Here is a 26832-nt window from a genome sequence, read left to right on the forward strand (position 1 = left end):
CAAATGTATGGGTTTATTATGGACAACCTAAATTATGAGCCAAAAATGATTGTTCGACACATTGAGCAGACTTACCAGTACACCATCAGTTATTTGAAGGCATGGCGGGCTAAACAAAGGGTGTTCGAGATGCGGTTCGGCACATACGAGGCATCATATGATAACCTACCTCGTATGTTATCCCAGGTTGCTGCTAGAAATCCTGGAAGCTTTTATGACACATATCTTTTACCAGCCGTGACTAGGGGACAAAGAATTATGCAACGAGCCTTCTTTTGCATAGGTGCTTCTGTTAGAGCATTTCAGTTTTGTCTTCCGGTGATCTGCATTGATGGCACATTTTTGACTGGAAGGTATAAAGGTCAGATACTCACCGCAATCGGTGTAGATTGCAACAACCAAATTGTTCCGCTCGCATTTGCATTTGTTGAGAATGAGAACATAGACAGTTGGTATTGGTTCCTTGAATGAGTGAAGAATCATGTTGTTGCTGCACGTCCAGATGTGTGCCTTATTAGTGATAGGCATGCAGGTATCCTGCAATCAATACTGAAATTGCAACGTGGAACTGCGATAACGCCTCCATTATGGCCTGATGTCCAAAACAGGTGGTGCATTAGGCATATGGGTGCAAGTTTCTATGAACACTTCAAGAACAAGGATCTTAAGAACCTGTTTAAGAGATTGTGCACCCAAAATCAACAGAGAAAATTCAATGCATTATGGCAGATGCTTGATCAGTTGACTGCAGAGCTAGTGAAGGTAAGGGCATCAGGAGCAGGCACGAGTCAGGCTGCAGAGGCTAGGGATTCAATTGAGAAGCCATTTTCACACTGGATTCGAGGTGCACCTAAGGAGAAATGGTCATTCCTTTATGATACCAACGGAATACGGTATGGTATTCAGACAACGAACCATGCAGAGTGTTTCAATATGGTTATGCGTTCTTGTCGTGCCTTTCCACTTGTGGGAATTGTTGAGTTCATCATGTATGGGTGCATGAAGTATTTCAGAGAGCGTTACACGGCTGCAAGCATAAACATCAGCAACCCCCAAATTCAGTTTTGCAAAAGAGTGACACAATATATGCAAGAGAAGATTGAAAAGGCCAAACTGCACCGCGTCATATCCACAGGTACAATGGAGCATAGATTTGAGGTTCTATGTAAGGATAGAAGTGGTCGTGGTATCCGTAGAGATAGAGTGGTACAGGAGAGTTTGATTACAGTTGATGGCAAAGCATTCTGCTCCTGCATGAAGCCTAAGTTATTGCATATGCCATGCTCCCATCTCATTGCGGCATGTGCAGAGTCTGCGTTACAGCCAGGACTATTTGTTTCACCGTACTTCAGCAAGGAAGCAGCTGTATCCACATGGGGACATGAGGTATACGGGATTGGAATTGTGGGGCCTTTCACTCAGGATAATGAGAATAAGATGTTTATTCCTGATCCAGCCACTAAGAAAGGCAAAGGCCGCCGTCAGACACGTCGTATTCGGAATGGTATGGACGAGTCGGAAGCAAGCAAGGCACAAAAGCGTTGCAGCCAATGTGCATCATTGAGTCACAACTACAAGAAGTGTCCTCAGAATGCACTTCACGATGCTGCTGACGTCGGTCCTTCCGGAAATCCCAGAGATGGAGCACCTCCTACGTTCAGACGAGCATCGGCGAGAATTGCTCGTGGAAGGCATTCGGTGTCATGATCCACAATTGTATTTCATTATTTGTAATATGTAGTAATGAAATATGGCATGTATATAATGAAGTATTATTGTATTTATGTGTCCAGTTTGTATGAAATATATATTTACCTATGTGTTCTCATATATTTTTGAATGCAGGTATGGAGATGGACTCCTTGCTAGACCCAGTGATCGACTCGAGCCACAGGTCTTACTTTGCAGCTGTTGAGCACCGAGCCCTAGAGGTGCTACGTCCTCGTCCACCCGGCGAGGCGATCTCTATACACCACGATTGGTGTGACCGGTATGTAATGAAATATTATTGTTTATGACTTATGTATTCGCCGGTATTCCTTTGTTTCGACATTTTTTGTTTTTTTGCAGGTTACGTGAGGCCGGCCTACTGACTCTGAGCCGTCTTGTCGAGGTTGGGCCTATTCAGCTCGACCGATCCCTCCTGACGACGCTCGTTGACAGATGGAGGCCGGAGACACACACGTTCCACCTCCCGTGTGGGGAGATGACTCCTACGCTGCAGGACGTGGCCTACCTCCTCGGCCTCCCTATCGTCGGGGAGGCTGTAGGTCCGCGTGTGGTGGCGGCCTCATGGAAGGATGAGCTGGAGGCCCGTTTTGCCCTGGTTGACCGCGTGGAAGAAGCAGGTCCGATCAACCCGCACCCGCGAGCAGCAGGTCCTTCGAAGACCTGGTTCCTACAGTTTACAGTACGTATTCATTCTAAATATAAATTTAATTGTTACAATTCACATGTTCCATTGATAGTTGAAACCATTAATCTTAATTGTTTATGCAGCCCGCCCTTTTGGCTGCGGATGCCGACGAGTACAGTGTGACCAGATCGCTGGAGGCGTACCTACTTTGGTTGTTTGGTTACATCATGTTCAACAACACTCATGGCAACTCGGTCGATAGGATTCTCCTTCCGTATGCACGGGAGATTGCGGATGGGGACGAGGACGTACCGCCCTACAGCTGGGGTGAGGCGGTACTTGCAGCCACTTACCGTGGACTCTGTGACGGCTGCATGAAGACACATGAGAACGCTATCCTGTCAGGGTGCCCACTACTGCTACAGCTTTGGTCGTACGAGAGGCTAGCCGTTGGTCGGCCCTTTGTCAGCCACGAGCCTTACCACGGAGGCATGTACGGCGACGAGGAGGACGAGAGGCCCACTATGGGAACTATCTGGATCTGGCGTCAGGTACGTTCGTATCAAATCTAATTTTGTTATTCATTGTTACATGATGTATTAGCGCAATTTTAATTTTACTTATTCGGAATGCAGAGGTCCTGGGCACATGCGCGGGTTAGACGCGCATATCCTGAGTTTGTTTCGGAGCTCGACATGCTGACGCCCGAGGACGTTATCTGGGAGCCTTACAGCCCCAGAGGCTGTGGCTAGACGTGCACCAGCAGGCCTGTCTTCGCACTGCTCCGCGAATGCGAGCCTGTGGCTTACTTCCGCCGTCCTGGTTTATGACATCGCGGTTGAGGCATATTGCCCCTGGAGAGTCAGGAGACAGTTTGGGCAGCGCCAGGAGTTTCCGGTGCCCACCGCGTTGGAGCGTGTCAGTCGCCAGGACCACAGGGAATTATGAATGAACTTGGCTCATACATTCGTGTCGAATCTAACGATTCTTCGTAATCCACTTTGTAGGTTGTCAAGGAGTGGCTTGCCGTGCTCTGATGATTGGCTCACCAAGATCCAGCCGTAGGTGGACCAATGGGAACAGGCAGACGAGCTCTTGGTCCATCCAACAGGACCACACATAGACAGCTCCTTTAGGGCTTACCTCACCTGGTACTTACCCCGGACTCGGGCTCGTCTGGTTTTTGTTGACACTCACCACTCACCCGCAGCCACACCAGGCGAGGCCTCAGGATGGCTATGGCCGGCACCACGTGGAGGCACTAGCTGGCGCGGTGAGTCTCTTGATCATATTTGCATATATATATAATCATATTCATAAGATAATTCATGTGTTTGTAACTTTACTGAATTGATGCAGCTTGGCCTTTGCAACATGATGGAGACGGACTGCTCGACTTACCTGACGAGGGTACGTGCCGGATCCCCAATGACCCAGTTTGAGCAGACAGAGGCATGGTCGAGCCAGCGTGATCAGTTGCGTCAGGTAGCGCACAACTTCGGAAGCCGTGTGCAGTACGAAGACAGCCACGGGTCGTCTCAGGCCTCGTCGTCGTTCCCGTGTCCGTCGACCATGCACCGGCCGACGTCGCAGTTCTTCCCAAGTGCAGGTAACGTACATATCTCTTTAAAATTACATCAAGTGTTCATACATATTTACTAATATCACATACAGGATACGATCCAGCTACTGCGTTCGGCCATACTGGAATGTTTAGAGGGACAGCACCAGTTGGCGGACCGTATCCAGGGATGGTACCGGGGCCACAGATACCGGCGTACACAGGTTAATTTATGTTTCGTATTTCGGTTTCTACATGTCATTACGAAATATACGAGCGTACGCTAACATCCACATTTTTTGCGTAGGATTCTACCCCGATGCGGGCGCCGGACCTTCTTCTTCCTCCTTTCGACCAGATAACGAGACATTCACCTTAGACGACTTCGACAGCTTGAGTCCAGAAGAGCCTGCCGCGCAAGGTGACCCCGATGTCTTGGAGTATTCACAGCTAGGAGGAGCACCACTTGGGATCTCTCAGCAGCAGACACCGCAGCCCCTTGCGCGTCCTGAGCGACAGGTGAGGTCTCCGGATGTTCTCACCTACTCCGAGGGACATGTCCGTGCCCAGCAGAGGGCTAAGAGGGTCCGACGCCCTAGGGGTGGTTAGATGTATATGATGTTTATTTGTAATGAGATAGCTGTGGACCGCTTATTTGTATCCGATGTTTATGATTGTGGTAGGTTACTTGTCATTTATTTCTATAGATATTATTGATGTGAACTTATTATGTTTGTGGGTTCCATAATGCTCGTGAAATAAGGGAAGTTCTTGCGATTTTTTCCCGTGATTTAATGAAGGACAAGTTACGTGCGGTAGGAGTTAGCGGCCAAGATCTTGCCGACGATGCTGACGAATACACGCTCGAATAGCTCAAAATAGGTCCCTGGAAAAATAAAAGTCCCTGGGAAAAAAAGGGGGGGCCTGTCGCCCCACCAACGGGCTAAATGGATTCATCGTTCTAGGATGTTTTAAGCGATTCCTTTTGGGTCATTTATCTTCTTATGAATCACTCTACTAGGGCCTGAAAGGGTTTCAAATTTTGTGGGTTGGTTTTGCCAAAATCAATATTTTAATTTTTGAGGGCGAAAATGGTAGGAAACCCGGAGACTCCGGGTATAAACCCGGATACTCCGGATTTGGAACACTCCGGGGAAAGCTCCGGGTATATGCCCGGAAACTTCGGACTTGGAAATCCGGATACTCCGGGTATTAATCTGGATACTCCGGAAATTTCCGGATGTTCCGGATTGAAGTCCGGATATTCCGGGTTTGCAAAATTGAGGACGTCGGGTTGTCTCGGGTAGTGGTGCGTGTATACGGTTTAGGCTTGTTTCAAAGTTGCAAATCATACTGCATACATTCTCATGTCATATGCATACGTGTAGACACCGCCGCCGGAGGAGCCGTGTACGAGGTGATCGCCGGGCCACAGGAGCAGCGGGGGCAAGTTCAGCAGGAGAATTGTGAGCATCCGGCCCAAGGCCCAGCTGAGCCCAGTGTCGAGCAGCAGCTCGAAGGCAAGCCCCGGTGCACATCCTACTATTTTAAATTATGACACCTATATATGTTTTAATTACTTGTGCATTAAGTTTAGAAACTGTTTGGAACCCTACTCGTGAGATATAGGATGTTTAGAAGTCGAGTAATTTCCGGTTACTCGCGAGATATGAGATATAATTATATTCCAGTACATGAGATGTTGAATTTGACATGGAATAAATGGAAAATTGAGAACGGACTGGAAATGATGAGGATACATAGGAATGGCAACAGGACAGGGTTCCTGGGTGTCTTAGTCCCGTCTGTGTCGATTAAGGACCGATCGTTGTCGGCAGTGCTGATCGGGGATTGAATTGTACTAACCGTATGCCGGGAGTAGGAGGTAGTCGAAATCGGTAAGCCGAGTACTGCCTTGCTTCGAAAGTACAGGACTCCATCTCATCTCCTGGGGTTGTCGAGTAGTCGCAGATAAACGGGGATGCATATATTACTTTTGGTGGTCTCACGTTGAGCTCGGCTGACCATATGATGGTGGGCGGTCCTGTAGTTCGAGGCGGGGAGGGGAAAGGTCGGTGCATGGGGTCCGATTGGGCTTTAGCGTGCCATGTTGGTTAGGTCCACCTTGCAAGGTTAAATCGGATCGATTCGCCGTGTCCCGCGGTTATGAGGGCCTTGATCTCTTTGCTGCATCGTAGCAAAAAGTTAGAATGTAAGTTATTTATGTGTGTGTGTGTGTGTGTGTGTGTGTGTATAATCTTGGACACATATTGAGATATTTGGATTGCACCACCATATTTTCTATAGTTGATCCCTGCAAATATTATATTAGAGTTAATTGAATTCATATATAATCTGAGGCTAAAATACTAAAAGTAAGGAATTACTTTTGTCGCTTTTCTGCAAAACAACCACCAACCTAAAGCCTCGCATGTCTAGGTATGTGGGCTAAGTTATACTTAGTGGTCGGATAAGTCTTGCTGAGTATTAGTTGCTCAGGGCTTTGCTGCAAATTTATTACATGTACTTCCCACGTCGATTTGTGTCCCTGCTGTACCAAGTTTATCCGTCGGGGTGTAGAAGGTTGGGTAGTAGTTGAGACTGAGGAGTAGTTCCTGGAGTTGGCGGGGTGCACGCTTTTGGTCAGTGGAGGAGGGGTAGACCTTTATTTCCAAACTTGGGCTTTTTATGTTGTAAAAAGTTATAAATTATGTAAATATCTGTAAAACGGTATGTAAAATTTAATGTTTCATAATCGTTTTGTATTTATATTTTAAGTGTTATATCATGTTTGTACCATCTGCGCTCACCTTCACGTGAGACTACCGGTGATGTTTCGATCGGACTGTGGGTTGAGAAAGGATCGTCAAATTAAGCCGTTAAGCTAATGCGTCTGATGTGTTCAAATGACGGCCATTACGCTTAATTAGAGTTTTAATTTGGCAGTTCTGTCATAGCTGGTATCAGAGCCGAAACGCACTGGGGGTGGTACGAGTATGACCAATTTTAAAATTTCTTAAGTTAACAGTAAATTTCTGGCTTAAAATAAATCGGGTGGGATAGTTATTCGCTATAGCCCTATATAGTTAGTATTAGAGTCGCGGGTAGATGGTTGGTTTTGGGTTGAGAGGTTACCGTAGGGCGATCAGGCATCATGTCATTCATTGTTTTAAAAATTCATGCATCTTGGGGGTGGGAGCGAAGTGAAACACTACGGGTGTATCCGGATACTCCGGACATAGGTCCGAATAGTCCGGGTGTGGTATCCGGACATTCCGGATGAGAGTCCGGATATTCCGGATGGGGCTATGCAAAACTTCTGGCCTTTTTTATGTAATTTATGCTTTCTGCATTCTTCCATGGTTGATTAATTTGGGTAATCAAGATATCATGACTAAATCAAACATGGTTGAATGCAGAATGACAGCACCCCCGAACCCTCCTGATTTGGCTCAGGCCATTGCGGCTATGCTTACCGGACGAGACGAGCAGACGGCACTCCTCCGGGAGATTGTTGAGCAAGGCAGAGCGCAGCGGCATGAGCAGCACCACCAGCCAGTTGTCCCCGAATATGAGCAGTTTCTGAGCACTCAACCGCCACTGTTTCACAAAGCGGACGAGCCGTTAGAAGCCGACAGTTGGCTCAAGACCATCGAGTCCAAATTTACTTTATACCCATACAATGAGAGGGACAAGGCAGGATTTGCAGCTCAGCAGCTCCGGGGTCCCGCACGCACATGGTGGGATAACCATGTGGCCATGTTCCCTGCGGGTACTCGGTTTACCTGAGCAGAGTTCAAGAAAGCATTCAGGGCACACCATATTCCCGCGGGGGTGATCAGAAGGAAGCTCACAGAGTTCTTGGCCCTGAAGCAGGGCAATAATAGTGTGCTACAATATTCCCAGGCTTTCAACACCCTATCTCAGTATGCCGGGTATCATGTGGACACGGATGAGAAGAAACAGACGTGCTTCAGGCAGGGGCTCAGTAGTAAGCTCCAAAATCGCCTGGCAATGTTTCAGTTCAACACCTTCAGTGAGCTAGTTAATGGTACTATCACTCAGGAGGACGCCCATCTAGCTCATAAGGCAGAGAAAAAGAGGAAGATGCCGGCAGCAGGATCTTCTTGCAGCACTCCGCAGAGGTTTCGTCTGGTGCAATCGGGCCCACAGCGTGCCCCATATCAGCCACAATGGGGGTACAGGCCTCCACAGCAACCATGGGGTTATAGGCCGCCTCAGCAATCACAGCTACAGGGGGTAGCTAGGCCCCCTGTTCCTCAGCAGCATGAACAGAAGACTTGGGTGCAACAGCCGGGGGTGCGCCCAAATTTATATCCGTGCTACAACTGTGGGCAAGTGGGTCACTTTACACGTGACTGCCAGATGCCACCCAAGCAATGCCAGCAATCAAGTCAACAGAATCAGAAGAACAAAGTGGCTCACTTCAAGCCGGGGCAAGTACACTATACCACCCTTGAGGGTACCCCAGAAGGAGCTCCAGTGATGGCGGGTACGTTTTCAGTAAACGATCAACCCGTTACTATATTATTTGACTCTAGTGCGTCACACACGTTCATTAGTAAGGAGTGTGCCGATAGGCTGGGATTGAAAATAGAAAACATGCCAAGTTCGTGCAATATTCACTCGCCTGGGGGGCAATTAATTACCAACCGAGTTATCAGACGAGTGCCTTTTCAGTTACAAGGGAAATATTTCAGTGCACACCTTGTAGTTCTACCAACTCAAAAAGTGGATATTTTCCTTGGCATGAACTGGATGAAGGAACAAGGAGTACTTTTAGACACTAATTCACATTATGTGCACATCAAAACTTCTATTCAGGGTTCTATGTCCTTAAATCTGAGGGACCATATGCCCTCGACACTTACTCTGAACCAAGTTGAGGTCAAGAGCCTGGCTGACATACCAGTAGTATGTGAGTACCCGGATGTATTCCCGGATGATTTACCCGGTATGTCCCCAGATCGGAATGTTGAATTCGTCATTGAGTTACAATCGGGAACCGCGCCGATTTCTAGAAGACCCTATCGGATGCCACCCAATGAGCTGGCGGAATTAAAGAAATAGTTGCAAGAATTGCTCGATAAAGGCTATATCCGTCCTAGCACGTCGCCTTGGGGCTGTCCTGCACTCTTCGTTAAGAAGAAAGATCAAAGCCTCAGATTGTGTGTGGACTATAGACTTTTAAATGTCATCACCATCAAGAATAAATACCCGCTTCCCCGGATTGACATCCTATTTGATCAGCTATTCGGGGCCCGGGTATTTTCAAAAATTGATCTCCGCTTGGGTTATCATCAGATCAAGATCCGAGCTGAGGATATACCCAAGACGGCCTTCTCCACCAGATATGGGCTCTATGAATATTTGGTCATATCTTTTGGGCTAACAAATGCCCCTGCTCATTTCATGTATATCATGAACTCAGTGTTCATGCCTGAGCTAGATAAGTTTGTCGTGATTTTCATTGACGACATTTTTATATATTCCAAGAACAAAGAAGAGCATGCAGAGCATCTCCGCATTGTGCTTCAGCACATGCGGGAACACAAGCTGTATGCCAAATTCAGCAAATGTGATTTCTGGCTCAAGAAAGTTCAGTTCTTGGGTCACATCATCTCAGACAAGGAGATTTCTGTTGATCCTAACAAGATTCAGGATGTCCTGAATTGGAAGGCTCCCACCTCTGTTCCCAAGGTTCGGAGTTTCCTTGGGCTAGCAGGTTACTATCGCCGGTTTGTACCGGATTTCTCAAAAATTGCTAGGCCCATGATTGAATTACTTAAGAAAGGGGTCAAATTTATTTGGGACGACAAATGTGAGCAGGCTTTTCAGACTTTGAGAAAGCTCCTAACGTCGGCCCCTGTCTTGGCTCAGCCAGATATTACCTGACCCTTTGATGTGTATTATGATGCATCAGGTACGGGTCTCGGCTGTGTCCTCATGCAAGACCATCGGGTGATTGCCTATGCCTCCAGAGCGCTCAGACGACATGAAGCGAATTATGCTACTCATGACCTGGAGCTGGCGGCAGTGGTACACGTACTGAAAATCTGGCGCCATTACCTTCTGGGCAATCCTGTGCATATATACTCAGACCACAAGAGTCACAAGTATATTTTTACCCAGAGTGAGTTGAATTTGCACCAGAGACGGTGGTTGGAACTAATCAAGGATTATGACCTGGAGATTCATTATCATCCGGGCAAGGCTAATGTTGTGGCCGATGCATTTAGCCGCAAAGCCAGCTGCAGTTGCGTCTCAGCCACAGTGGTGCATGCCACCTTATGTCAGGAGATGGAGAAATTAAATCTAGTTATTGTACCTGAAGGCACACTTGCTAATATTACCCTCACACCTACACTTCGGGATTAAATTGTGGATGCTCAGAAAAATAATGCTGGCATGGAGAAGATTAGACAGATGCTTATGGAGAATGAACCTAAAGCTGCATGTTTTCACCAGGACAGTGAGGGTGTTTTGTGGTTTGATAATCGCCTGGTCATATCTAAAGATTTGGAGCTACGGAAGCGAATTCTTGATGAAGCTCATCTCTCGAGGTATTCAATCCACCCAGGCAGTAATAAAATGTACCAAGATTTGAAGCAGCGCTTCTGGTGGACAAGGATGAGGCGGGAAATCACCAGATATGTGTCGGAGTGCGACACTTGTCAGAGGGTTAAAGCGAGCCATTTGAGATCAGCCGGCCTTTTACAACCCTTGAGTATTCCATTCTGGAAGTGGGAGAATATTAGTATGGATTTTATTGTCGGCTTACCCAAAACTTCCAAGGGTTATGATTCAATATGGGTTATTGTGGATCGTCTCACCAAGTCGGCGCATTTTCTACCGGTAAAGACAACACATACGACAAAACAATATGCCCAATTATATATGGATCATATTGTGAGTCTCCACGGGGTTCCAAAGACAATCATTTCGGACCGGGGTACTCAATTCATTGCCCGGTTCTGGGAACACTTTCACGCCGCTCTTGGTACACAATTGATCCGCAGTTCAGCCTATCATCCTCAGACAGATGGCCAGACCAAGAGAATAAATCAGATTCTGGAGGATATGCTCAGAGCGTGTGCGCTCACCTATAGCCAGAAATGGGATGAATGTCTACCCTTAACCGAGTTTGCTTATAACAATAGTTATCAGGAGAGCATCAGAATGGCTCCTTTTGAGGAATTATATGGGCGAAGGTGTAGGACTCCGTTGAACTGGTCAGAAGCCAGAGAAAGGAACTTTTTCGGACCCGATATTGTTTGCGAAGCTGAAGAACAAGTCCGGGCTATTCAGGAAAATTTAAAGATTGCAAAATTCCAACAAAAGAGTTACGCGGATAAGAAACATCGATCCGTCCTGTTTCAAGTGGGAGATCATGTCTATTTGCGGGTGTCTCCCATGAAAGGGGTTCAGCGATTCGGCGTAAAAGGAAAACTTGCATCTCGCTACGTTGGGCTTTTTCTTATCATTGAGCAATGTGGGCCGGTAGCGTATCGCCTGGAACTTCCTGCCCAATTATCCGCGGTTCATAATATATTTCATGTCTCTCAGCTCCGGAAATGCCTCCGTGTTCCAGAAAAGGTGATTGACATAGAGAAATTGCAACTGGAGCCCGATCTTATCTATCCAGAGCATCTAGTAAAAATTGTCGATCACAAGACCCGGGTCACTCGAAATCAAACCAGCAACTTCTATAAGGTGCAATGGAGTAATCACTCCGAGCGAGAAGCTACATGGGAAACGGAGGAATTTGTCCAATCTAAATGCCCTGATTTGCTACAGATCTATCGAGGTATATAATTTCCAAATTCTTTTTAATTTAGCACTCGCATCCTAAATCTCGGGACGAGATTTCTTTTAGGGGGAAGGATTGTAACACCTGAGTGTTAAACTTGGGTTTAACTAGCTAACTAGTGATCCAATTCTCTCGGTTACAAGTCGAGTCACAAATCGATTCAAAACTCGATTTCAAATTCTGGAGCCAGAGGAACCCGGATACTCCGGGTTTGAATCCAGCACTTCCGGATTTACCCGGATACTCCGGATATTCATCCGGATAGTCCGGACCTGAAGTGCTATATCACGTGTTTTGGGTCTTGTGACTGTTCCCAAACGTTATTACACCGTTTTCTCTTCCTTCCTCTCTCCCTCACAAGCTCTCCCTTTCCCCTTGGCCCTAAACCCTAAATCCTTCCTTCCAAATCCATTCCAAGGCCTAAGGGAGCTCCAATCGGCATCGGGGATCCTCTCCTCCAAGTATTCCACCTTTGGGTGGTTTCGTCTTCAAGTTTTCTTGCAAGGGAAGCTTACTCAAGGTACCCAAGCTAGGGCTAAATGGATTCATCATTCTAGGATGTTTTAAGCAATTCCTTTTGGGTCAATTATCTTCTTATGAATCACTCTACTAGGGCCTGAATGGGTTTCAAATTTTGTGGGTTGGTTTTGCCAAAATCAAGATTTCAATTTTTGAGGGCGAAAATGGTAGGAAACCCGGAGACTCCGGGTATAAGCCCGGATACTCCGGATTTGGAACACTCCGGGGAAAGCTCCGGGTATAGGCCCGAAAACTCCAGACTTGGGAATCTGGATACTCCGGGTATTAATCCGGATACTCCAGAAATTTCCGGATGTTCCGGATTGAAGTCCGGATATTCCGGGTTTGCAGAATTGAGGACGTCGGGTTGTCTCGGGTAGTGGTGCGTGTATACGATTTAGGCTTGTTTCAAAGTTGCAAATCATACTGCATACATTCTCATGTCATATGCATACGTGTAGACACCGCCGCCGGAGGAGCCGTGTATGAGGTGATCGCTGGGTCACAGGAGCAGCGGGGGCAAGTTCAGCAGGAGAATTGTGAGCATCCGGCCCAAGACCCAGCTGAGCCCAGTGTCGAGCAGCAGCCCGAAGGCAAACCCCGGTGCACATCCTACTATTTCAAATTATGACACCTATATATGTTTAATTACTTGTGCATTAAGTTTAGGAACTGTTTGGAACTCTAGTTGCGTGATCCCTAGGATTCCCTGAGTTATACTAGTATGTATAGGACGATAGAAGTGCTATGCTTAATGGTTTTCCGGTAGAAGACGAGTGATCTCTTGCACTCGCGAGATATAGGATGTTTAGAAGTCGAGTAATTTCCGGTTACTCGCGAGATATGAGATATAATTATATTCCAGTACATGAGATGTTGAATTTGACATGGAATAAATGGAAAATTGAGACCGGACGGGAAATGATGAGGATACATAGGAATGGCAACAGGACAGGGTTCCTGGATGTCTTAGTCCCGTCTGTGTCGATTAAGGACCGGTCGTTGTCGACAGTGCTGATCGGGGATTGAATTGTACTAACCGCATGCCGGGAGTAGGAGGTAGTCGAAACCGGTAAGCCGAGTACTGCCTTGCTTCGAAAGTACATGACTCCATCTCACCTCCTGGGGTGGTCGAGTAGTCGCGGAGAAACGGGGATGCATATATTACTTTTGGTGGTCTCACGTTGAGCTCGGCTGACCATATGATGATGGGGCGGTCCTGTAGTTCGAGGCGGGGAGGGAAAAGGTCGGTGCGTGGGGTCCGACGGGGCTTTAGCGTGCCGTGTTGGTTAGGTCCACCTTGCAAGGTTAAATCGGATGGATTCGCCGTGTCTCGCGGTTATGAGGGCCTTGATCTCTTTGATGCATCGTAGCAAAATATTAGAATGTAAGTTATATATATATATATATATATCGGATCGATTCGCCGTGTCTCGCGGTTATGAGGGCCTTGATCTCTTTGATGCATCGTAGCAAAATGTTAGAATGTAAGTTATATATATATATATATATATATATATATATATATATATATATATATATATATATATATATAATCTTGGACACTTTGAGATATTTGGATTGCACCACCAATTTGGTATAGTTGATCCCTGCAAATATTAGATTAGAGTTAATAGAGTTAATTGAATTCATATATAATCTGAGGCTAAAATACTAAAAGTAAGGAATTACTTTAGTCGCTTTTCTGCAAAATAACCACCAGCCTAAAGTCTCGCATGTCTAGATATGTGGGCTAAGTTATACCCACTGGTCGGGTAAGTCTTGCTGAGTATTAGTTGCTCAGGGCTTTGCTGCAAATTTATTACAGGTACTTCCCACGTCGATTTCTGTCCCTGCTGTGCCAAGTTTATCCGTCGAGGTGTAGAAGGTTGGGTAGTAGTTGAGACTGAGGAGTAGTTTCTGGAGTTGGCGGGGTGCACGCTTTTGGTCAGTGGAGGGGTAGACCTTTATTTCCAAACTTGGGCTTCTTATGTTGTAAAAAGTTATAAATTATGTAAATATCTATAAAACGGTATGCAAAACTTAATGTTTCATAATCGTTTTGTACTTATATTTTAAGTGTTATATCGTGCTTATACCATCTGCGCTCACCTTCGCGTGAGACTACCGGTGATGTTTCGATCGGACTGTGGGTTGAGAAAGGATCGCCAAATTAAGCCGTTAAACTAATGCGCCCGATGTGTTCAAATGATGGTCATTACACTTAATTAGAGTTTTAATTTGGCGGTTCTGTCACACAGGGCTTGATCGAATTGGTTCGTTCGTGTGATGTGCTTGGATTCAGACAACGACCAGGGTCTTGGCTGGGAAATTAGATGCCTTAATCCTGCATTCAACAATGGTTGAGAGCTTAGCTGCGAAAGCATTGCTTGATGGACGGCGCAGATGGATGCTACACATGTACCCATCTAGTCCTGTTGCTTGATGAACGACGCGACGGCCTCTCTCTCCTTCTTCGACTTCTCGCCGCTCTTGTAGCGGAAGTGGAACGGCGAGAAGTCGAAGTCGACCTCGGCGTTCGGATCCTTGGCTGCCTGCTGCCCACGGCCCCACTGAGCCTTCGCTTTTGGCAGTAAAAAAAAAATGATACGCTGGTCCAGCGTTCGCCACGAGCACGAGCTGCGCGCCCTTTTGGCAACTGCCTCACCTGCTTCGATTCGGTACGAAATCACCAACCAATGAGGCAACACATGAGCAACAGAAACATCAAATTCACGGAAAGAACACCGCATTTGGAAGCATCCAGAATGTCACGAGCCTCTGCAGGGGAGGAGGACCACCAAGAAGGTTGGGGGCCGAGGTGAAGTCCACAAGGCCATTACCGCTGACGCCTCGCCTCTTGTGACCTGTTCTAGGTCGGAGGTGCCTAACATGGTGGCAGCAACCTCTTCTCCGGCGACGACGCTGCTCTGTAAAGTTCACATCAACTTGTGGTGCTTCTACTGTCTTCCATCAGTAACATGAGACGAAACAAGATCGGGAGGAGTCAGAGGCAGGGCCAGTGAGCCACTATGGCCAACGGGGCGAGCATGATCATCCATGGTGGCGTGCGGCAAAGCCGTCACTAGAGCGAGCGCGACGTCCACAAACCACGATAAACAAACACCCGCGGCGACCTCGGTTCAAAGCCGTATGAATTGCCTACGAGTGCGTGCCATCCGGTAGGGATAAAAGCCGCCGGCGCCTTTTAATTAATTCAAGAAGAATAAGGGATCGATCATCATCGGCCATGACACTCCTACACCCTACCACAACAACACGCCTGTCGACTGTTGCAATTTTTTTCCCCGTGCTGCAAGCAATAGCATAGTAGTGTCAGAATTCAGAAACGCGAGCGCGTGACACATTCGATGGCCCTTAATCCTCCACGGGCCTCGACAGCGCGCCGAGCTTTTGGCAACCCAGGACCAAAGTCTAGGCAGCACTACCACCGCCCGTCGTGCTCGTCCAGTGATGCATGCTGCGGGAAATCAGGGTAGACAAGGCCTCCCTGATTTGCCGCCGAGCACGCACGCACAGTCCGGCCCAGGCGAGTCACGGCTCTCCTCCCTTCTGCCGGTGGACCGGCAGGAAGCCGCGGCGGCGGCGGCGGCGGCGGCGGCTGCGTCCGCCGGCCGCTGTGGCGCGTCATTTCCGCCGCGGACCGAGCGGCCAAGACGCACCTCGAGTGGATTTGGTGCCGCTCGCCGGCGTAACTGCCGCCAGCCGCGAGGGGGCGCCACTGCCTTTACTAGTTCGGGCAAGCGTTAGATGCAGCACGAGCCAACGGCCGGCCCCCTCGGCATTCATGTACGGAGCGCCCTTTTTCCGTTCACAAGCTCCGGTGAAACCGACGTGTACATTCCCCAGCCGCCGCAGTAAACACAAGCGAGGAAAAAAGGAGAAAAAAACAGGCACCACGTAGTACATGGCTCTGGCCAACTCGGCCACTGACAAAATACAGTAGTACAAGTACGTATACGCTATGTGTGTGGTATACTATGGCTGCCACCACCGGCGATGGATGCAGGTCTCTGAACGAACGGGGGACCGCCGCCGGCGGGGGCCGGCCGGCCGGCGAGGTATGTGGAGGTAGCTAGCTAGCTGCCGTTGATGAAGGCGGCGAGCGTGGCCATGTGCATGGCGGCCTTGGGCGAGGCGAGGTTGTTGAGGAAGTAGCAGTGGCCCTCGCCGGGGGTCACGTAGAGCCGCGCCTCCCCGCGCCACCCGCTGCCGAGGAGCGCGTCCACGTACGCGCGCTGGAACGGGCCCAGCCGGTCCTGCCCGGACACCGTCATCAGCACGCGCGGCGGCGGGAGCGCCCGCCACGCCGCCGCGGGGAGCGCCTCCGCCGGGTTCACGTACGGGTGGCCCGTCCCGTACCGCCCCGCGCAGATGAACCCCCACGCGCGCTCCGCGCCGGGGGACACGTACCGCCCCAGGAAGTAGGGGTCCAGCAGCGCCACGCCCCTGATGGCCGCCCTCGCCGCCGCGCCGCCCTGCTGGCCCGCGCGCATCGCCAGGTTGTGCGCGATGTTGCCGCCGGCACTGTCGCCGGCGAGGAACAGGCGGGAGGCGTCGCCGTGCTTGGACAGCCAGGGCTCCCCGCCGCCGGCGCCGGGACGCGCGTTCTCGAGCACCCACGACAGCGCAGCCCAGGCGTCGTCGTACGCCGCGGGGAGCGGGTGCTCCGGCGCGAGGCGGTAGTTCACCGACACCGCGACGACGCCCGCCCTCGCCGTCAGCGCGTTGAGGTAGCCGTGGTACACGGGGTCGAACGCCGACTCGACCACGAACGCGCCGCCGTGGAAGTAGACGAGCACGGGGAGCCTGCCGCCGCCCCCGCCGACGACGGCGCGGCGGCTCGGCCGGTAGATCCGCGCCCGGAGCCCGGTGCCCTCGTCCACGACCACGTCCTTGGATGCGACGCCCGTGCGCGCGTCCAGGGACGGCGGCACGAACGCCGTGCCCATGAACCGCTGCACGCGGCCGCTCTTGTACTGGATCAGGAACGGCGAGAAGTCGAACTTGACCTCCATGTTGGGGTCCGTGGCCCGGCTGCGGAATGCCGACGCCCCCACCGCGGCCTCCTCCTCCCTCGCCTCCCCTGCCGCCACGAGCAGCGCGCAGAGCGCGGCGACGAGCACGAGGACAGGGTACGCCATGGCCGCGGCGCGCGGTGGCAGCAGCGAGAGTGACCCCGCACTGTGTGTGTGCCGTGTGCGCTCCGCAGCAGAAGTGCTCACCGTGCCCGGGGGCGAGCCGCGCCGCGCTTTATATGCGCGCCGAGCCGGCAGTGCGGGCCGGCGCGATGGGGCCGCGCGCGCGCACTAATGCGCCCGGGCACGGGCACGGGCGCTTGCGCGGGACGCGACCGGTGGCGTGCGCGGGCGTGACAATGCCGGCGTGGCAAGTTTCCGCCGCGCACCGTCGCGACGGCCGGGTCAATGCGCCGGGGGGGGGGGGGGGGGGCGTCGCCGGGGCGGTAGTGGGGGTGGCGGCAGCACTGGCCACTAGTGAATTAGTGATCCGTAACCATCGGACGGTCAGTGAGTGCCCCGGGTGGCCGGAGCCATCGGGCTTTGTCTCTCCTCGCCGATCCTGCAGGCACGCAGTAACCGGCGCCGCAGTTAACTCCCGGTCATGCGCAGCGGCCATGCCGTTCCATCAATCCCTCCACGAACGGACGGACGGTCGTACAAGCGTCACGGGGAGAGAGGTCCATGATGGCCCGTGGCGTAGGCTTTGCGCCGCTGCCGGAGACCGGTACTGGCCGGTAGGTCGATTTGGAGCGTCTCGCCGTGCCCGTACTCGTGGACGTATCGGTGTCGCGCTGGCCGCCTCCGTCGTCGCGTCCTCCGCCGCCGGTGCGCCGGCGGTGGCTCTGGAGCCCAGATCCAGCATGGCATTAAGGTGCCACTGACGCCTGTGGCTCGGGGCGGGCGGGGGGCCACGCACTTCCCATCAGCACCGGTTTGTTCTACTCAGGCCCCGTTTAGTTCCCAAAAATTTTCACCTCCCCTTTAAACACATATATGAACCACTAAATATAATTAAATAACAAAACTAATTACACAGTTTTGATGTACATGACGAGACGAATTTTTTGAGCCTAATTAGTGCATGATTAGCCATAAGTGCTACAGTACCCATATGTGCTAATGATGCGGTCAAATGCCTCAAAAGATTCGTCTCGCGATTTCCAAGTGAGTTCTGAAATTAGTTTTTTAATTAGTGTTCGAAAAATCCTCCCGACATCTGGTCAAACAACGACGAGACATCAAAAATTTTTGGTTTTGGAAACTAAACGCCCCCTCACCCCTGCGCCGCGCGATCGAGCGCGGCCTGCCGCCTGCGACGCCGCAGCAGGCCGTGCCGGCCGTTTTCCGGAGCCGATCGAACGCGCCGTACTAATGGCGCCCGGCCATCAATGGAGGCCTGGCGTTTTACCGGAAGACGCACGGGCCCATGTACTCTCATTTACTAGCCGAAAGGCAGCGACGTATAGGTGACTGACACTACTGCTGCTGTAATGCGGCTCCATCACTAGCAGTTCAGCCTGCAGAGCTGCAGGAGCAGGACACTCCCCGGTCAGTGAGAGTGCCGCGTACATCGTCCTGTACCATCGCCCTCTCCTTTTAGGCTGTCCACAATGGCAAGAGCAAAAGCAAATTTGCTCTTGCCTCGTTTCTCACGCTCTCTCTGTCTACAGTGCCAAACAGTAGATTTACTTCTCCATTTCCTCCTATCGCTGTGGACGGTCTTAGGGCGTTGACGATTTCTCCGGCGATTTCATTCTTTTAATCGAAAAACAGTGACAGCACAGTGGTCGCTAGCGACGAGTTTGTCGCTAGTTCGCCGAGAGAGCTCGCTCTCACGCACGCACTTCCCAAGCGCTGCTGCCCTCCTCTCTCCTCCAAGCGCTGCTGCCCTCCTCTCTCTCCTCCAAATCGCCAGACCGATGCGGGTGGCCTTAGGTTCTCCTTCAGGCTTCAGTTACGAGCGGTGCCGCCGTTGGGATGATGATGAAACAGTTGAGCTGCGGCGAGCCGGAGCCGCGCCTCCTGCCGGAGAAGAGGAGGAAGGCCTGATGATAGGGTCAGCCATCCATGGCCACACGCCATGCTCATGCGTGCCTAAGCCTGAGCTCCTGTTGGTGCTAGGCGGTTTTGAGCGTGACGAGTGACGACGCGGATATGGTCGGCATATGGACTCGTACCCACACGGAGCGGACGCCCAGGATCCAATCAAGCAGCGAGGACCACCCCCCGGTTGCTTAGCAAGCAGTCAAGGTTGGGGGATCTAAGTATAAATAAAGTTCGAAAACGGTCAACGGAAGAGACGAGCTCTACCGCTCGAATGGTAATGGGCCTCGGGTGCAATGTGAACGGGCCCAAAAAAGGTCCGCGAAGCGCAGGCTGCGATGTATTGCCTTAGAAGCTACCATTTGTCGGTTGCACAGTCCTCTTCTTCCTCGATCCGAACTGGGACCATGCCGGCATGAGCAAAAAAGATCAGAAACAACCCCCGCAGCGCGACAGTTTTTACATCGTGGAGCAGCCGCTCGTATCACCGACAATACGAGCAACATCCGCCCTGTATCGTCGCAACATCCGATTCCATCCCACCAGGTAAAGAGCTGCAAATTCCCCGTTCTTATTATTTGATCTCGGAAGCGAGAAAAAGGGAAGCGGATCCAGCAATGACAGAAAGTGTACCGGGCAAGATAACTAATCTCAATATGAAATTGTATTACAGGAACGATGCTGCGTACACGACTGGTTGAAAATACAAGTTGTAACGATGGTGTACCGCGAATCTCATATCCCCCTACATCAATCTCTTCCAGACTAAGGTAAATTAATCTGATAAATGAGATCTCAGCTTCGACAGCACCCGCCCTGCCGACTCGGCACCACCACCCCCCACCCCCCCGGAGAGTACAACAGTAAAAATATATTTTTATCTAACCCCCATATAGCCTGGAACGACCATTCTTATTATTGAAATGCAGTAACAAAGCTATCTGCGGGCCAGATGCCAGAATGGCTCCTTGGGAAGAAAGTGCACTGTCAAGGGCATTGCGGACCGCGGGGAGCAAGAGTGGCCGTCCAATCTTCTCCCCTACTGAAGGAATAACCTTCAATAGCTGCGAAGAAACATATATAAGTGAGGAAAAACAGCTATGGCGAAGAAAATTGGCCCAGTCGCCTGCAAAGAAACATATATAAGTGAGGACACCCGCACCCACCACAAACAACAACCAGAACTAACAATAACACAGCCCTGTATATTACCTCCATAGGCACCAGAAGAGTCCGTGACACACAAATAGCCGCCTCCCAGGCACTTGCAAGCTTAAATTGCTCACTCCGCATCCTAGCCCAAACATAAGGGACACCATCGGCCTTCCGTAACTACATAAACCAATTAGATTAAGCTCCTATAACATATCGATTCATGAAACAACCATCTTCAAGATAATATGTAATCATTAGAATAACCGAGCAGGAAAAAAGGAGTAATAAGAAACACCTGAGACTTCCCAAACTCAGGCAACCGATACGAATCGCCAGGAAAAAGTGTGTCGGCTAGAATCATTGACCGAATACGGTCCGCCGAAAAACACCTAATCCGAGGGAAAAATTTTGGCTCCATATTCCACACACCAAGATCCATACTATCCAAGTATAGAACCTTCACAAAAAAAACACATCACGTATAGTTGACGTATAAAGAGCACAACCTCCACCATTCACTAAATCCAACCACGCAAAATAAAACAGTAAAATGTCAAACCGAAATTTAACTAAACACATATACAGCAATACATGCAGGAAAAGACAACAGCCGGTGATATTGCACGCCTTGATCCCTTTCCTAATATCAGCTTTTACCTTGACAACAGCATCCATCAATCTATGAACCACATAGTCACCCCAGTCATAGCAGCTTATCTTCGAAGGATCGACTATGGCATTCCAGTAATTAACACCAGCGTAGTCGTGTTTAGCACCCGGCACTAACAGAGTGGACATAACATAAACAACAAATGCAGCCTTAAAAGCATCCTGTTCCCGAGCTGACATCACCCCTCCATAGTCTTTCACAATGACCTCCTTCACCATCCTAATACTTCGGCAATCCCTCGCCGCAAATCCTAAAAACTCCGAAGCAATGAACTGCACAGTTTCTATCGATGGAACACCATTCTCAAGAACTTTATTACCCGTGCAGGGGATGCCAAATACCACAGCTACATCATCCTTACTAAAACCTAATAAATCTATCAGGGTCTAGCACTACCTCATGAGAGCTATGATTCACCTTGCTCATTAGCCATACAGAAAACTGCCTGTTTATCTGCCTCACAGCTGGGAATTCAAGCAGCCCCCCAAAACCAATTGCTTCAACTAAAGTCCTTTTCACATCGTCAAAAGCAGTAATCACATCATATAGATGCCTGATAGAACATCTACATGCTGCAACCCCGACCTCATTCATTGGTATCTTCACAAAAACCTGGAAAACAAAAAACCCAAAACACTGAGCCACGCCGCCACACACACACGATTACAGCACAAATCAGATTGAACAACAACAACTGAAGTACTGTTAAGGCTCACAGGGAACAAGACCCATCAAAAGATGAACCAATTGCTTGCCACCCACATACCCAATGTGGGTGCCTCTTTTAGAGATGCAATACATGTCTCAGTATTTGGCTTAAAAAGGTTTCCTAGCAATTTTTCAAAAATTCTTTCACCTCAAAATAGAGCAAGAACATCCTTTACACTACCAAGACAACAAAAACACAGATCCGAGACTATCCCATCTAAGAACAGCAACGGTCGGGGCGGCCCCGCACCCCCCCCCCCCCCCCCCCCCCCCCGCCCCAAACCGCTAAAAGAAATTACCACCAAAGATACGGCTGGATCTAGAACTTACCAACAAAGAACGAGATGGTAACCAATGAACTCCGAGTCGCAAATGTATCAGTTCGCACAAAAATCGCCGGAAACCCTAGAGCACCGACTGGTGATTCCAAAGAAGCGGCGGCCACAGCTTGAGATAGACTGATGTCAATGCGGGAGCAGCAAAATGCATTCCTACCCCCTGCTCAGTCGACGGCCCACCATACAGGGCCTGTCCAGCCCAAAACCCAACAAAAAGCCACCACCACATAAGAAAAGTGCGAACACGAATTAACTTAACTAACTTAAACACCTGCCGAAACGAAAAGCAACCACATTACCGCATGTGCGGTGTGCGAATCTCAAAGCCGATCGGACGGTTATCCCCGCGTGTGGGTACCGACCCATATGCTTACGGGAACTTTAGCGTGACGCGTGATGGGGCGGGCGCGAGCCTCAACGGCAGCGCCGGCCGTGGCGTCCGTGCTGGGATCTCTGGATGCGATTAAACGGATTTGGGTACCCAACGGATTTCTGCTTTGGTGTGCACAGGGGAAGGGATGGGAATGGGTTCTGCCCTGCCGCGCGATAAATGTCAACAAACTTTGCCGGCTGCCATCCTCTGGAAACTGGAAAGCATCAAGGCGTGAGAACGCGAGGTGAAAGCACCGCACCGTCTTGTTTCCCTGCTCTGTTTTCACTTTCAGATCCAGTGTTATGAACAACTTATACATTACTTAAGCTCTCCAAAACAGATTTTCTTTCTACTCTTTTAAGTTCTACGTACTCCCTCCATTTTAAATTATAATTTATTTAATTTTAATTTAAATTTAACCACTCGTCTTATTCAGAAATTTTGTGCAAACATAGTTAAATTTAAATAATTCTTTAAAAACTTTTATTAATAAAGCAGATCATAACAAAAAAAAGTGATATTTTGTATAAATTTTTAAACAAGACAAGTGGTCGTCAAACGAATTATAATTTTAAATGGGGGGGAGTAGTCCCTAAATAGGCTACATGTTACAGAAATCATATATTTTTTACCTTAATTCTGAGTCCATGGCTGGACTCTGGCTTCTATAAGTTTTTCCTGAGAATTCTCACACGCATCACACACGCTCAATTGGTTCGAACCATGACACCGTGTGCCGAGCATACTCGCACGAGAAAGAGGTAGTGAACGGGAACTGCAGGTACGTCTCCACGAAGTCGCGCTTGTACCAGCTCGTCCTCATCCAATTCATGATCAACGGCTGCACGAAACACCACCAAATTCAAAGCGCACGCTAACCGGAAGCGGGAGGTCCTCCAAATGGATTCTCTTCGCACGCAAACAAAGAGCTCGGTCAGGAGTAGCTCACGCACAGGCCAGGACATGAGCGACGGGGAAGTAGCAGGCGAACACCGCGACGAAATTTCAACCGCAAGTAAGCCCAAGTTGGATTCCGCCGCCGAATCAAATTCGCGCCAGATCCATCGCCTGAAGAGTTTCACACGATCTCATTTCGGCCTTTGCGGCCCAACCCATTTAAAGCCTTCTTCCTCTTCCGTCTTGCCGCCACCGCTGTTCCTCCTCACGCTGTAGCCAGAATTTCGGGGTTTCAAGGTTCGGACTGCTGGAGGCAGAGCTCTCCGGTGAGACTGTGTAGGAGGGCCTAGGCAGCGGCTGCTGGCGGTGGCGATGGGTTGGTGGGGGTGGTAAGCCGGCACGGGCATCGGCGGCCACTGGCGGATATCCGGTGGGCATCGGAGGTGGTAGGGCACTATGGCAAGTGACCTGGCCGTGGTGGATTTGGGCAGCGGTGGCCGGTGGTGATGGCTCCGGCAGTGGGAGCTGCCAGAGACGGAAGAGGAGGACGGTGCGGGGGCGAGTAGAGGAAATACAACAATGGGCAAGAGCGGATACAGGGGTGGGGGGCTCCAGCCCCCTATCCCATGAAGCCCTCCAAAATAATTTTTAACCATGAACGAGGAAGAGGAAAAATAAAAGGAGGAAGAAGAAGAAAAGAAAAAGAGGAACAAGAGGAGAAGAATAAACTCGCTAAATTTGTATCTTAAATTGACCACTGATGGGGGAATTGGGTTTGGACTGTGGTGGCAGATCTATAGCAGCGTAGCTGGAGCAGGGAAAAATAGCGAGGTGGCGGGCTGGCGGCGATAGCTAGAAAGATGGGCCGCGTTAGGCCTCATTCGGCAAGGCCCGGAACGGCCTGGAATGGCCTCCAATCCGGCTGGAATGAAGTAGCCCGGTTCGAAATCAGGTCCGGCCCGTAATTGTCGTTCGTTTAGGTCCGGTCCGGAACGAAAACGGGCCATTCCAGGCCGTTCCATCCCCTCCTCAGTCCGGAGTCGATCTAGACCTCAACCCTCCAGGATTCGTTCCGCGTCCTGGCGGCGGCGGCCGGCGAATTCGGCTTCCTAGCGACGGCGCGACCACCTTCTCGTCGGTAATCCCCTCGTCCTCCTCTTCTCTCCCTCTAGCGTTCTTGGATCTTGCTGGTGATGGAATTTCTTAGGATCCATGTGACGGGTGGAGGGCCGGGTAGCGCCGGCCGACGTGGGCGTGGAGCGCGGCGCCGACGCCGAAGAAGACGAGGATGGAGGCCGCGTTCGTCAGGACGAGGAGCAGCACCACAGCCCTAGACCTCCGCCGTCGCTGCTGATCTGATCTGGGCTTCTTGGCGTTGTCGTAGTCCATGCTCCTCCCCATTCTCTTGATGCAACACCAAGGTGCTCCGACGCAGTGGCATGCCATGGCGCGGCGGTGTTTATAGGTGCGTGGTTTTGGCAAGTTTAGGTGACGACCAGGGGAGGAAGAGCCGAGCTGTTGCTTGAGGAGTGATCAAAGCAGAGGGGGGTGTAGTATTCATTTGCAACATGGAGTAGCAGTCAACACATACACACACCTTGCCATATTGGGAGGCCTCGCAGCAATTCTGCTGTGATCTACTGGCCTTCGTGCAGGTGTTCATAGGGGTGCGTTCTGGTTCCCCTGGCTGCTGGCTTTGGCTCACGTTTATGCTAAGCAGAGTTGACTAGTAACCGCGATAATGATTGAAAGGAATTGTTTTGTTTCTTTTGCTGAGTTTTCTCTACAGAGGCACATCGATTTCAGTTTATATGTGAGTAGTGTTCCTCAGTTGGCGGCACACTTTGTACTTATGTTGCCCAAATATGGTTAGCAAACTCTATTTATCCGAGCACACTTTGACTGATTATCATATTCTAGATTCATTTTGCATACGATTCGTAGCATACTGTTAGCTATTTCTTTGACTACGACATCATAGAACAGTAGAAAATCAGTGTGAACTCTCTCTATGATTCTTGAAATGCCATTTTATGCGTCTAATGTTCTTTTACTGTCAAATGGTTAGCAAACTCTTTGTCACTGATAATCTATTCTGTTGTTGATCTAACTGACATCAGGCCACGATAATTTTCATGAGATCTTCCCTCCATTTATCTGAGGTGATTATGTGCATGCAGGCTTGCTGGTATCCCATGTGAGGTGACTGAATCCAATTTTGGTTGCTGTTATGTTATGTATTACCACGGTCCATGATGTACTCTGCCAATTATATGTTGTGTTGTGTGATGGTTTCTGATGTAGAAGGATCCATTCAGTGGCGGAGCCAGACTAGAGAATCAGAAGGGGCCAGCATTGGTAATTGAGGTGCTAAACTAATAAACAGTCACCGTGTTCGGCTGGTCTCCAGCCCTCCAGCCTTACATTATTTCGCTCTCACACCACTCCAGCCACCAGCCAGGTAACAGTATTTTTCTCTCGCACCACTCCAGCTCCAGCCTCCAGCCTGCCGAACACGGTGAGTGTCAAAATTACTATTCATCTAATGGAGCTTTTCAATGGCAGGAGAGGGGGGGGGGGCATGGCCCCCTTTGGCCTCAACCTAGCTCTGCCAGTGGATCCATTATTCTGTTGAAGCATGCATCTCAATGTTGTGCTCCAAATTGTCATGCCATGCAGACGGACGTTTTTCTTTATAAGAACAGGCACATGTTTGAAAAAAATCTTTGTGCAGTTGATAGTTGTGGTCGCCTGTGATTTGCTTGACCTGTCATCAACACTTTGAAAAAAAAATCACTCCTGTGTCTTTAGTCACCTGTGCAACATGATCTATTGACTATTGTAGTATTCACTCGTCCTGCTGGTATCACTAAGATTGCCAGATCGGCGTGATTGAATTTGGAGTGTATTCGGTGGCATGTAATCAATGGATGTTCATTCGGTGCAAACTTATGGTACTTATTCTGTCGAATAGCTCTGCTGTTGAGTGGATGAGTAGAATTTAATCCTGGCCGGATTGATTCCATTTGTGTTGTTCGGTTTGAGTGTGAGCTGGATTTAATCCTGGCCGGATTGAGTGTCGGTGGAATCACGCAAATCGGGTCTGGAATTAAACCGGGCCTGGAATCAAAACAGGCCTGCCGAACAAGGCCTTAGGCTCCTGTCTGCGGTGATGTCCATAATTCCATCACCTCAACCCATAACTAGCCTCCCGCATCAAAGCCACGGCCCACTAGCCACGCCCGAATTTCTTCCTGGTCTCGAGCATCGAAGCCACGGCCCACCGGCCCAGTACTGACCTTCCACGCACAGCCCTTGTCCAGTCTCGCCAGTACACCA

At 49.9% G+C, this 26832-nt stretch overlaps 2 protein-coding genes and 1 long non-coding RNA gene across 5 annotated transcripts; 1 reads left to right on the top strand and 2 right to left on the bottom strand.

The window, feature by feature from the left end:
* Positions 1-16076: 16076 nt before the first annotated feature.
* On the bottom strand, positions 16077-17513 carry LOC120712633 (probable carboxylesterase 7). Its single transcript, XM_039998474.1, has one exon. The coding sequence runs from the start codon at positions 17430-17432 to the stop codon at positions 16368-16370; it is 1065 nt and encodes a 354-aa protein (XP_039854408.1). The 5' UTR covers positions 17433-17513; the 3' UTR covers positions 16077-16367.
* A 2457-nt stretch (positions 17514-19970) lies between these two features.
* On the bottom strand, positions 19971-22387 carry LOC120712637. Of its 3 annotated transcripts, none has more exons than XM_039998478.1 (5): positions 22216-22387; positions 21595-21789; positions 20803-20964; positions 20565-20684; positions 19971-20416 (listed from the first exon to the last, which is right to left on the bottom strand). In XM_039998478.1, the coding sequence occupies exons 2-5, from the start codon at positions 21769-21771 to the stop codon at positions 20234-20236; spliced, it is 642 nt and encodes a 213-aa protein (XP_039854412.1). In that variant the 5' UTR covers positions 21772-21789; positions 22216-22387; the 3' UTR covers positions 19971-20233. The 3 variants fall into 3 exon arrangements, with proteins under 3 accessions (XP_039854412.1, XP_039854411.1, XP_039854410.1); XM_039998477.1 differs by having other exon boundaries at positions 19971-20478; positions 21099-21789; positions 22216-22371; XM_039998476.1 differs by having other exon boundaries at positions 19983-20416; positions 21099-21789; positions 22216-22374.
* Positions 22388-24510: 2123 nt separating this feature from the next.
* LOC120712638 lies at positions 24511-26466 on the top strand. Its single transcript, XR_005690966.1, has 3 exons — positions 24511-24631; positions 24701-25954; positions 26059-26466. It is a non-coding gene; the product is annotated as an uncharacterized LOC120712638 (long non-coding RNA).
* Positions 26467-26832: the final 366 nt, after the last annotated feature.

The sequence above is a fragment of the Panicum virgatum genome, chromosome 6K (genome assembly GCF_016808335.1).
Source record: "Panicum virgatum strain AP13 chromosome 6K, P.virgatum_v5, whole genome shotgun sequence".
In the NCBI taxonomy this organism is placed as follows: Eukaryota; Viridiplantae; Streptophyta; class Magnoliopsida; order Poales; family Poaceae; genus Panicum; species Panicum virgatum.

Coding starts and splice junctions, on each gene's coding strand:
- LOC120712633 (XM_039998474.1), bottom strand. CDS start 17,432: ATGGCGTACCCTGTCCTCGTGCTCGTCGCCGCGCTCTGCGCGCTGCTC.
- LOC120712637 (XM_039998476.1), bottom strand. CDS start 21,395: ATGGTGAAGGAGGTCATTGTGAAAGACTATGGAGGGGTGATGTCAGCT. Junction 20,965..21,098: donor GCTGTTGTCTTTTCCTGCAT/GTATTGCTGTAT, acceptor TTTTTTGTGAAG/GTTCTATACTTGGATAGTAT. Junction 20,417..20,564: donor CTCTTCTGGTGCCTATGGAG/GTAATATACAGG, acceptor GTTTCTTCGCAG/CTATTGAAGGTTATTCCTTC.